The sequence below is a fragment of the Paramormyrops kingsleyae genome, chromosome 6 (assembly GCF_048594095.1).
Source record: "Paramormyrops kingsleyae isolate MSU_618 chromosome 6, PKINGS_0.4, whole genome shotgun sequence".
Classification (NCBI taxonomy): Eukaryota; Metazoa; Chordata; class Actinopteri; order Osteoglossiformes; family Mormyridae; genus Paramormyrops; species Paramormyrops kingsleyae.
In genome coordinates this window covers 26,917,984-26,930,313 of record NC_132802.1, presented here as the reverse complement: position 1 = coordinate 26,930,313, position 12,330 = coordinate 26,917,984, and the positions used below count along the sequence as shown (strand labels likewise).

Here is a 12,330-nt window from a genome sequence, read left to right as displayed (position 1 = left end):
CATGATGCGACCTGCAAAAAAAATGGGTCTTTGTCACAGAAGGTACTGGACATTCTGTGGCTATTGTACATTTGAGCCAATGCATAGGAGGTTTTGCACCTGAAATATACAGAACCATTATGGAGAAACTTGCAGCCCCTGTGATGTGTCAGACCGCAGCACCACTGCAGTCTTTCTGATGCAGCCAATTGGGCAAACGACATGGAAGCTAAACCAGCATGGATGTTATAACTGGTGACTGATGACAGGCAGTGGAGATAAGCCTGGACTTCAGCTGTTCTCCTGTCTTTTACAGCCCCAAAGGACAGATAGAGAGAGCGAGTGAGAATCGGAGGGAAGGGGACGAAGGGGCTGGGGATGATGACACATTTTTCTGTCGGGACAGTTCTGTTCTGGAAGTGATTAAAGAACAGGGTGCACAGGGCGGTGAGGGAGAACTGGGGGGTTGGGGGGCTCTGTTACGCAAGCAGATCTCTCAGCATGGATGCAGGCACAAGGCGGGGGGGGGGATTGTGTGCGGCTCTTGTGGTTGTCTGTCTTCAGCATCGTTTCGGTTAGGAAGTAGCAGCCAAATGAAACGTCTTCCTGACAATCCCTGACAGCGCAGCTCCAGGGAATAGCGTGTGGGACCAGAACAGGGATGCGCAGCCATGGTGGGAAGGTGCTTGCAGTGAGACACGAAACACGCAGGAATATGGACGTGAACGGTTCGGCCTCCTTCCTTTGCTGTGATACCCTGGACGTTGTATTCAGTCATGGCGGTGTCTACCCTTCACGAAAACTGAAAGGCTGCAGCCCTCAGACAGTAGCAATCGCAACGTTAGTGAGGCCAGTGAGGAAAGATGAAATTAAACAACTGTCAGTGGTCAGCACATTTGCTGAGATGTGTGTGTTGCTGTCTCACTTGAGAGCTACATTAGGGTATGTGTATGTGTGTGGATTATGTTTATATTACATTGTGGGGGACCAAATGTTCCCCACAATGTAATAAAAACCTGATATTTTGACATTGTGGGGCCCATTTTTGAGGTCCCCACAAAGATCTGTGAATGCAATCAAAAAAACTAAAAGTCTCATATTTTGTTTGGCTACTTATGGTTAAGGTTAAGGCTGGGTAGGGGTTACGGTCATCGTGTGGGATTACAATTTCCCCCCATAGAAATGATTGGAGAGTCCCCACAAAGATATACTTACAAACCTGTGTGTGTGTGTGTGTGTATGTGTGTACATGTGACTGACAGAATAATGTGTCAGTGTTCCTGCAAGCCACTCTGCTCCCAAACTGCAGCAAATAAACATTCTTCTCCTTGTGTGTCAGACTTGAGTTCTTGCCCACCGTCCCTGTAAAAACACAGCTAGTAATTAAAACCAAAAACCCGAGCTCCTTCTTCTTTGTCTTAAGCAACTTTTTCTTGGTGGACAGTGCTCAGACAATGTATGATTAATGCCTGGGTTTTCAGAGTCTGGGCCTGTGAGGGGGGGCTCACTGTCCATGCTGGCCAATCTGCAGAAGCCCAGGCAGGTAGGGAGTGATACCAGTGAACACAAAGTGACACACAGCTGGTGAGAAAATCAAAAACTTGTGCGTCGAATTTTCACAAGCATTTGTTAAGCAAAGTTAATTTAAGATACGGAAGTAAAAATCAAATTATTCTATGGTCATTTCATCAGAGACCAGCTCATTTGTTACTGATATTATGATTTATACGATAACCTTTTTGTAAGACACATGAGACTGCTATCATGATCTCTGGTTCTTGGTGAGAAAAATTTAGACAGTAAGTGTAAGATGTATCTAAGTATTATGCCAGATGTTTTTATGCATAGACTTAAATATGTGTTTATCATTTTCTTTTTGTAAGCAACTATCAAATACGGTACAAATTAAGGCCTGTTATTTCACGGATGAAGGCTTAGTATGTGCTGTCGTGAAGTCCATTAAGTTGACTTGGTGTGAATGAAAAATTGTCTTGCTGGGTGTTAACCTTTTTTTGGGGGCAATGGGAGATAATGAGTGAGGTCGTGCTCAGGATATGTGGGGGTTTGATAACGGGGCGTAAATTATTTGCCTGCGCTGGCTTCCTACCTACCTCGTCGCTCACAGAGGGCCAATGTCCATGCCCCTCCGGACCCTGGAGCCCAGCGTGAAGCAGGGGGAGCCCAGTGGTGTGGGGGGTGCAGGGAATTCTCCCCCGCGGCCTGAGGGCTTCCCTCTACGTTTTTCTTTCAAAATTTTTACTACTCAGTGCATCGTCCATCTTTCTCTTTCAGATGGGTCCTTGTGTGATTGTGACTTGTTCTGTGACTTGGGGCAATCCAAACTGCATTGTAAATGGGGTGGGGGGGCGTGTCGCTGTCACTCTCCAGTGTGACATCCTCAAAATCCACTCTGTCTCAGCTAGGCCCTGAAACGCCGCTTTCATTAGCTGCGCCATGAGAACCAGGAAGATCGTCGCCCCCACTATTTGCTGTGCAGTTGCAGAACGGATTATGTCTTTGTTCATACATTTCATGTGGGCCTTTTCTTCAAAATGCCCATATATGATATTATCATATGTTATAAATTGTTAGATCTGCAGGTGAAAAATATATTCTATTCTATTCTATTCTCTATATAATTTTATAACAATCATACGCTTCTGTTATGCACGCGAATGTTTCTGTGTTTCTGTTAATGTATATTTAATGCATTATTTAAGTTAATGTGAATTGTGGGACCTCGGAGTGTAAAGCAGTGTGTTTTTATGTTTGCAGCTTGGAGGTGACGGCGCAGTGACCATGAGGCTGACTGATGCAGTGTGGTAGTTATCAGGGCCAATCATTTGCTGACAGGGTCAGCAGTGGGGCTTCGCCTCTGGCGGGTGCTGCCTGCCTCCCAGCTGCTCCCAAGCGCGCATGGGCGCAACACGTGTGCCAACATGCACGTCAGCGGCCCAAAGGAAGCCCATGCTAACAGGGTAGCCGCTGGAACGTGAAGGAGAAGTCAAACTCCCTCTCCATGCCAGCGCGGCCTTTTCTGTGCCGACCAAAGCTGGATGCCACATTCCAGCGATCACCCCCTTAAAACAGTCCTTCCCACAAGCCCCTCGTCCTCAGTTGGGAAAACAATCTTCTGCAATTTTGCAGGAATTTTAATAAGAAGTCTTGGCCCTTGCTGTCCCGTCTTTCTTCTGCATACTATCATATTCCCTTCAGAAATATCTGCTGTAAGTCGTCCTCTTCACCTTGTCCTCCCTGGGAAGACACCTCGCTCGGGGACGGCTGTGTCATTTTCTGACAAATACGCACGTGGAACGAGGACAGTAGCGGCGGAAGGTCGTCACCCTTCAACACAGAGGCTTTAGGATGCTGCAAACTGGTGAACCTGTGACTCTCCCCCCCCCACGTGGCATGTCGTCCCACATTGCACGTGCCCTGACCCTAGAGTAGAACGCCAACATGTGTATTTGCGCCCTGTGGATTTTTTGACCGCTGGGATTTGTAGAGAGGGGAATAATTGATAGTATAGTTAACTGTAGGAGCGATGAGCGTGTAGGAGGGTGCCGAAGGCGTCCACATCTTCTCCAGCCATGGTGCTCTACAAGCCTAATGAGTTTGCAAATGATGGGTCTCAGCATCAGTGGAGAAATAGCTTCAGTTTAACGGATCCGTCTTTGCAGGACGGTTTAGAGACGGCGCCAATTGCAGATTTCTGTCTGTACCTGAGCCTGTTACTATGACTGCCATGCGGGGTTGTGTGGGGGGGGGTTCTTCCTCCTTCCCCAATTCCCCTCCTTTCTCTCACTCTCTCCTTCTGTCTCGAATTCAGAATAATGATGAATTTTTTGTTTTCCTTTTTTTTGTTGTTGTTTCCCCCCCCCCTTGAGCTTACTCCCCTCGTGTCCCACTCTCTGTGCCCCCCCCCAGCAAAGCTCTTCGTCTGGCAGACCTGCGTGTCAAAGGTGGCTGCAGGGAGACAGACTGTGGGAACAGCCGGTCAGCCTCCTACAGTCCCCTGCGCCCCAACCAGAGGGGCTGCCATCAATCCAAGCCTCCCGTAAAAAAAAAAACCCCAAGCCCACCCCCCCCCCTCCAACTCACACCCTCTCCCCAATAATCCACGGAAGCAATTTCATCTCTACTCGGGTGGTGTCCCATTGTCGCCAGTCCCTTCAATCTTTCCTAATTAACTCTCGCTTTGTCCCGCATCCGAGCTCCTGGACTCATCTCCCCTACATTCCAATCAAGGCTGGTCCCTGCACTCCCAGGCAACCCCCAATCCCTAATCCCAATACCCCCCTACCCCCCCCCCCCCCCCCGTTGCCCCCATTCCACCCCCCCACAAAAAAATCCCTCAGCATTTTTTCAACCTGCCGATCACCTACCAGAGTTAGGTAGGGGGCATTAACTCTGCGGGTTTTTTTTTTTTTTTTTGAAAAGAGAGAGCATGGGAGGGGTATAAGAGGGGGGGTGGCAGAAAGTGACTCCAACCCAGACAATTAGAACAATGGCGCAGGCCGGTGGGGGGCTAACTCGCAGCGTCACGCCTGGACGGTGGGGTATTTTGTCGGTTTAATGAATTGTCCGTCAGGCCTGGGCCTCAGAGCAGGCTGTGTGGGAGGGGCCGGCGGGGGCCCAGACACTAAGTCACTATTTATTACACTGCCTTTGTCACTAATTGAGCTAATTATCACTGACTCCTTGGCACTCCCACAAGGATGGATCCCCGCCTCTCTGTCCCGCCTCTCACTCCTGAGAATTCAACCTTGTCTCTCTCTCTCTCTCTCTCTCTCTCCCTTTTTTGGCATTCCAACTCTCCAGTTTTTCCTTTTTTGGGGCTCACTCTGTTTTTCTCCTCTGTATTATTCCTCTTTCCATATTCCTCTCATATCTATCCATTATCTTGGACTTGTCTGCACAGTCCGTCATGCTCCTCTCTGGTTCTGGCCAGTCCACTTTCCCATCTCTCTCTCTCTCTCTGTATCTCTTTCAGCACCGAGTACTTAGATACATAATAACATATCTTCACTTAATATCAAATACAATGTGCTTTTGGCCCTGGACCCTAATTGTGGAGGGTATGTTATAAGTCAAACATCTCTTGCTCTCTACCCGTGTCGGTTTCTCCTTTGCCACAATCGCCTCCTCTCTTTTTTGCTGCCTTTTGCTACCTTGCCTGTGTTTGCAGTGCCTTCCCTTGTCCCCATTGTTTACATGTTGTCGCCACTCTCTCCCTGTCCATCCATTTCAAATCGCTTATCTCTCTCCGTCGTCCTGCTCTGTCTTTCTCTCCTCTCTTCTTCACTTCATAAATTCCCCCATTCATCTCAGCTACCATCTCTTCTTTTCCCCTCTGCCGTGTCCCTCTTCTCGAACCTCTCCCTAATCTTTTCTTTCCTAGTCTGCTCCCCATTCTCCCCTCGCCCCAGCAAGTGCTGGTTTCTCATGGGGGTGCGTGCTACCTCCTCACGGTCTGTGTGGCGGTGTGGCTGATTGACCCCCTGCGCTCCTCTGGCCCGCCACGACCGGCTGCGCGGACCAGGGCTGTGCACCTCCAGACAACCATGGTCTGAACCGTCTGCCAGGAAGCCAGGAGAGAGGAGCCATTCATTACTGTATTTATTCCTCTTTTTATTTTTTCTTTCCGGCATTAAGCAAATGAAGTGAAACACTTAGCACCGTAAAATCCGCACAGCGGGACCTAAATGTGTGTCGGCATCCAGGACCGCTGTTCCTCAGAATTAGACGCGGGACAGCGGGGTTATGGGTAGGAATGTGGCCGGGGAGAGGGTTAGGGTTGCTGGCTGGATGCATGTTCAGGAGTGACATTGAGGCATCAGAAATGATGAGGACGAGAGCAGATGGTGAATAAAAATAAGTGAAAGGAAGCAAAAATTGTCTAAAAGCAAACAAAATACCACAGAGAAGCCAATAATGAAATGCGGTTATTAAGTAGCATTAAAGACAACAGCTTAATTGAAAATATAACCTTTATTGATCTATAATACTATAAGAAATACAACCTTTTAAAACTAAATCTATTAACAAGAAAATGTTTAACAAATGACTAAAATATTTTTTTTTTCACTGCTCTGAACTATAGCTATATAGACATTCATAATAAATATCTTATGTACAGTAATGGTAATTATATCCAGAGTGACAGAGGTGAACTAGGAAGCAGTGATGTGAACATTATCTGAAAGTACCTGAAATGTTCCTCAGTCACTATATCCAGTTCAGAACAATGAAACACCCACCTCGCCTGCTCAAAACAATGTTTCAAGAAATGCAGACAGATCCAGAAACATCAAATCAGCACAATGCACATAATCAAACTGACCCATCAGTGATTCCGATTTGATCTTTCTCTTAATGAATCGCTATGACGATGTTTTGTTGGTAAATTACTGCCTTTGTTGAGCTTAGCTGCAGCATAAATATGTATTTACAACATCTGATTTGCAGTATGGTTTACGTTTTAGTGGCAAAGCATTCGCGCCAGAAGTCAGTCCACTGGAGACGAGGTGCTGAGTGAGCTGGACCGGCCTGGATGACAGCAGACCCATCGGCCCACAGGAATCCTGGGATGGCCGGAGACATTTAGCATAAACTGCTACCTATTGCAACACGATGGAGGCAATCGGCAAAGGGAAAATGTCTGATCGACCTGCTTCGTCAAAAACTGGCATCACTGAATTCCAAATATGGTCTTGTCATAGTCCCTGCATACATACACAGGTTAGAATACCTACACATAATTTTTAATTAAACCATTAATTGCTATATTTGCACTAGTTTGTCTTAGACTAAGATTATCTAGAAATTGCTGGAAGGGGAAAGCCATCACCAATCTGTGTCATACTGCAAATTGTGGCAAAATCACGGGTGAAGCAAACAAGATTACAACTCAAATATGAGAGGGGAAATGAAAATAGGAAATCATAAGTGGTTGGCTCAGGCCCATAGCTTAACGCAGCAATCGAGAAGCGGCAGCCTATCCCGCCCGCTGATTTTTTTTCTCGCATGTTTTTTATGCGAGACGTCTATCTGCAGCAAAGGAATACAACATGCAGAGACATTCGCGAATAACCACTGCGCGAAAAGAGTTTTTCAGCTTTTTATGTGAAACCATGCTTGCGGTTCTATGGCCACAAATACATGTGTCAGGCGACGTGTCCGTGGGAAGGAGGGAAGGACCTTTAAAATTCTGTGCCGTCTAAGAAGGAGAAAACAAAGAATCTAAGAGTTGCGTTTTACAGACTCGTCCTTCTGACTATTTTACATGCCGGTGGTTTTCTCGGATTTTGATACCCCTGCTAAGTCCTTCAGTTCCTTTCTGCCCTCCAAATCCATGCCCTCTCAATAAATTTTATTCTTCATCATAATGCCTCAACACTATCGCTCTTGCTGCTATCACTCATATTGAAGTGGAACCTCTGCTTTGTACAAAAAAAAAAGAACAAAAGAAGTACTTACACCATGGATTAAAAATCAGGGGTGGGGCATATTGCTCCCCCCCCCCCACTATCAGAAGTTTTGTCATTTATACCCTTCCCTCCAGGTGAGTGCTCTGTGACATGTGACCCCCCCCACAACTGATATGAGTGCTGGTCCTCATCCACCCCCCCCAATCGCTTTCCATATACCCCTGCACACCTGCTTTCCTGTTCTCCTCCCCTTACACTTCCTCCTTCGCTACCCTCCTCATTCCATCGCTCCTTCCTTTAAAGCTCTGTCGTTCTCCACACCAACCTGCCCTACCTCCCCAGTCCCCTCTGCCCCGGATCTGCCCTCCCTGAGCCACACAGCACGTCTCCCAGCCCCACTTAGAGACACTGGTGCAGTGTGCGCGTACTGGTGCAGTTCAGGCAGCTGACATGGCAGCACCAATGGAAGGTGCAGTGGCACCTTTCCGTCACCCTCTCGGTCCGTGTCCTGTAGCCCCGCCCACAGCAGAGCAGCTCGCACCCATCCAGTGCGGGTGATGAGCTGTTGCAGCTGCGCCCAGACGTGCCCATTGTCCCCATCTTGCCGTTGTACGAGCAGAAGTTAGGGGACTTCTCGAAGTACACCAGATCACGAACGGAGGGTGGTTTGTGGGCCGGGTTCTCGGGCTGCAGGTGCCGTGGGTCGGCCCGGTGTGATGCCCGGTTGCTGCCCTTATTGGCATAGACCACCCGCGAGGCTCCGTCGAAGCGGTCCTTCAGGAAGTCTCCCACCGCCCTGAAGCTGGGAAGCCTCATCCAGCAGGTCCTCACGGTGCAGGACCCTGACATGCCGTGGCATTTACACTCCTGCTGCATCTCTGAGGACACGGTCTGGGGTGGGATGGGGAGGCAGGGGGCAAAGTATACAGAGGGACAGGCGTCATCTAGGATCATGTCTGCACACAACACATACAAATTGATTGGGCGGGATTCTGCTTCTCAAACTCCACCCAATCAAAACAATGTAATTCAGCTTTGACTAGATGATGGACAGGCAAGTTCTGCCTAGATGAGGGTTCAGAGGCAGAGAATATGAATGGCAGCAAGAAAACAAGGCAGGTTCTATTATAAAGGAGGGCCAGTATTAGAATAGCTGCCACAGAACACGTCTGTAGTTCTCTCACCATTCTCCCCGCTTCATTGTTGTGCAGATTTGTGAGGTAGCGGAGGTCTCTACCCCTCTCACTGGAGTCCACGAACTCGCGGCTGAACAGCCTGCCAAAGTCCACATTGTCGCTACAGCCGCCCCAGTGCCAGTCTGGCCCACCAGGGCCTCGGCGCCGATAATCACAGGTGCAGGATTCAATAGCCCCCTCAGAGCAGGAACGGGCTACCGCATGAGTGACCCCCGCACTTGTAATGGCAAACACAAATGCAGTTTCCCTGCAACCTGTCACAGAAGCACAGATTAAGTTAAGCACCTCAGATGGGACACGCTTTTCGTAAGTGTTAATGAATAGATTATGCCATGGCAACCAACAAAAATTAAGGCAATATTTAAAACAAAACAGCGGAGGGCACATAAAGACTTCTCCATTATGTAAACGAGAACAACTTGCCCTTTAAAGGACATTATGATTATCTCTGCTCTGCGAGGGGCGAGAGAGACTAACCGCGGTTGACAATTTTGCCGAAGATTGTGGGACTGTGGGTGGTCGGGCAGTTCCAGCGGCGGTTGCGGAACTGCCACTTGCACTCCTTTATGGCCGAGTGCAAGCCGGCCGCGATGGCATGCAGAATGCCGGGGTTCTGCCGAATGAGGCGCCGCTGACGGCGGCTCAACAGCGCCAGGCTCGGGTCCAAGACCAGCTGCACGCTCTTTGAATTGGTAAGGAGATTGGCGGAGGAAGCCACGTTTACGATGCCCCTAAATCAGACGGGAAAACAAGAGATAGGTTAGTGTGGGTGAAGATGATTCGGGGAAAATATTTTGTTTAAATAATAATCAAAATTTTTATAGCCTCTCAAGAACTATAGTTGCGTGACTTTAAAATAAGTTGCGCAACGTAAGATAATTGATAAATGATGAAGATAAACGATGGGATTCACTTTAAGGCCTTAGGGGAAATAACTAGAAGTTTCACATGCAGAAAAAAAGTTGCCAGTAGTGACATATTTTTAAAAATAGGCTAACTTCATATACTTTTATTTTTAAAATAGGTCAACTTAGAACATTTTAATTTGTCTTTACGGGTTTTTGGCAAAAGAAAATAAGTTCTTAATATATATATTTTTTTTTTACTATTCTACTGAAAGATAATCTGTTTTGGAGGCCGACACAGTTGTTTTAAGGCGGCCCTTTAACGTTTCGTTAATTCGGCGCTGGCCAACAGGTGCTTTTACCCAGATCGGCGTAAACGTTTCAGTTTCACTTAAGCCATTAATTCAGCTGAATATGTAACAATTGAGGTCAAGCATCTCGCTTCTCGTTACGTCACTGCGTGTAACCTCTACATGTCTGACTGACGGGCTACCTAATGACCGTAACGTAAAACAGGAACATTGATGTCTCCCGATACTTAGGCTATGTAATATTTTGCGTGTTTTCCTTTATTCATGGCCATGTGTAAGTGTAGGCCTATTAAATAAGTATGGAAGGCCATACTCAATTAGCTAAACCTGTTAAGTACACCGTTAAGTAAACAGTGCCAAAAAAACGCCGCATTACAATGCCACCAGAATCATCACTAATCGCGTAGCATGCAGCTATGTCAGAGCCAAACAATAAAAATCATACAGAAAATGAAAGCCTACATGATGTTCTATTTCTATATTTCGATTATGTAGTTCTGTATTCTTAAAATTATTATAGGCCTACTGGTGGCATGTTTACCGATGTTGCTCGTCTTTTCGCGCCGTCTCATACTCATGGTAAAAATTCGAGAAATTCAGTCGCATAATTGTAATGTTTAGTACTGATTTAAAAATCCAAAACCGTTACTGCCTAACGAGTCTTTTTGAGGCCACGATATAACCTTTCTACTATGATACAGGCAAATGGTTTTAATGCAGATTTTTCTAATGTATTCTTGGAATTAATGCACATGCTTATTTCAATTAATCGGAATATTCAGATCGTCACCAGTTTCAGCTCAATTTGTAAATTATTAACAAAGCATTGTCAGATGAACCAGTTTATATGCATACAGTGCAACTTCTGTTGAAAATGTTCTGCGTATTACGTGGATAACCCTGAACGCGACCTAGAATGGAATTGCTCACAGCTATAAAATAAATCCACATTTAATTTATCCCACATTGGACTGAAAAATTCTGTCCCGTGTTCAAGCCACACTGTCAAAATGACAGGGGAGGGAAAAAAGAGAGAAAGACAGAGCGCGAGAAGGAAAGAGAATTAATTCACAAAGGAATTGCACAGCTGTTATAAATAAATAAACACATGGAGGTTAAATAAAGAGGCTTTAAAAAAAATGGAACAGTATATTCTTGCCTTACAGTATACAGCGTATTGTTGAATTTCATATATGTCATTTTCGCTGCTATTAAGCCGGCGGTGCAACTGATTTAGATAAATTACTAATTTATATCTAAAAAAAATCATTGATATAATCTGGCGGCAAACTTGATAAATAATGTGAAGTGACAAACGTTGGCATCAATTGAGCGTCCCTGTAATTTATTGAGTATCTTAGCATAGGCCAGTGATCACAAGGTTTCTCATTCGCTAGACTGACATCCCTCGTGATCCTCTGGTCGTCATCAGTTATCTTATAAAGCTGCTACATAATCAACTCACCACACTATTTTAGATACTGGCACATGAGCATATATTTGCAGTTGTTTTGTTGTAATCGCTCAGTGTTGTTACCACTTGTGTACACTTGGCTAAACTATACCAAACATGATTATTACGTGTAAAGTTTCAATTTATTAGCTACAAAAGATGCCTCAGTGTACAGTTTTAATTTTGTGTTTGTGCTATATATAGCCTACCGTTTGTAAATTTCCATAGAAGTATCCTATAGCTTATCTCAAATGCTTAATTAGCAATTTCATACAAAAAAGAAAGCATCAATAGAAAACAAGCAAAATGACAATTTTGACACTTATTGATCAATGCCAAATATAATCAAGGTGTTTACCTACCGTTTAGACTAATTCTTACCATTAGGGTAATAGGACAATATCCACATGAGAGCGAAGGCGCAGTGTACTTAGTAAACATGAATGGTTGGTTAGGAGTTATCATTTGACTTATTAACTGAACTCACCACCATCGGCCGCTATTGTTGACCGCCCCTGTGCCAGGGAGCGAGGACACCAGCAGGATGGATGCTGCTTTCACGCCCAAAATCAAAGCGAGGATCCGCATTGTGTCTCCGAAAAGCTTTTATAAAATCAGACTTTATGTGTACCAGATAAGTTAACGTAATAATGAACAATTCTCAACGCCCCCTACAAAAATAATTAACATAAAATTGTAAACATTGGAAAAAAATATCAGTGTAATTTATGTCTTCGTGACTGATGTCTGTCTTCTGTGAAACAGAACACTCGTTATTAAATAAACTACAACAACCTATTTACTTTATCTAGTAATTCATTTAGAGGTGAGAATTTGATGCCACAGTAGTAAAATAAGCTGAAAGAGTTCCCTTTCAGACTCGAATGATGCTTTTTCTTTTTCGTTTCTTATCCGTTTCAAAACGTTCAAAATCTGTAGTTGACGCTTGGCAGGGAACTGGAAATCGTAAATGCTTATCCATAAATCACAAACGCATATCCGTGAACCTATACTTTCCGTGGTTCGCACTATTACGCTACACCCGTCGGAACAGGTAATCGTCAGCTCACTAGTCGGCTCTTATAAATAACGCAAAACAAAACAAAACGAAATCTC

The 12,330-nt window shown here is 45.5% G+C and overlaps 1 protein-coding gene across 1 annotated transcript; it reads right to left on the bottom strand.

Moving 5' to 3' along the window:
* Positions 1 to 7,633: 7,633 nt before the first annotated feature.
* Positions 7,634 to 11,945, bottom strand: wnt1 (wingless-type MMTV integration site family, member 1). Its single transcript, XM_023844487.2, has 4 exons — positions 11,702 to 11,945; positions 9,083 to 9,336; positions 8,594 to 8,859; positions 7,634 to 8,300 (listed from the first exon to the last, which is right to left on the bottom strand). Exons 1-4 carry the CDS (start codon positions 11,800 to 11,802, stop codon positions 7,809 to 7,811), a joined length of 1,113 nt encoding a protein of 370 aa, XP_023700255.1. The 5' UTR covers positions 11,803 to 11,945; the 3' UTR covers positions 7,634 to 7,808.
* Positions 11,946 to 12,330: the final 385 nt, after the last annotated feature.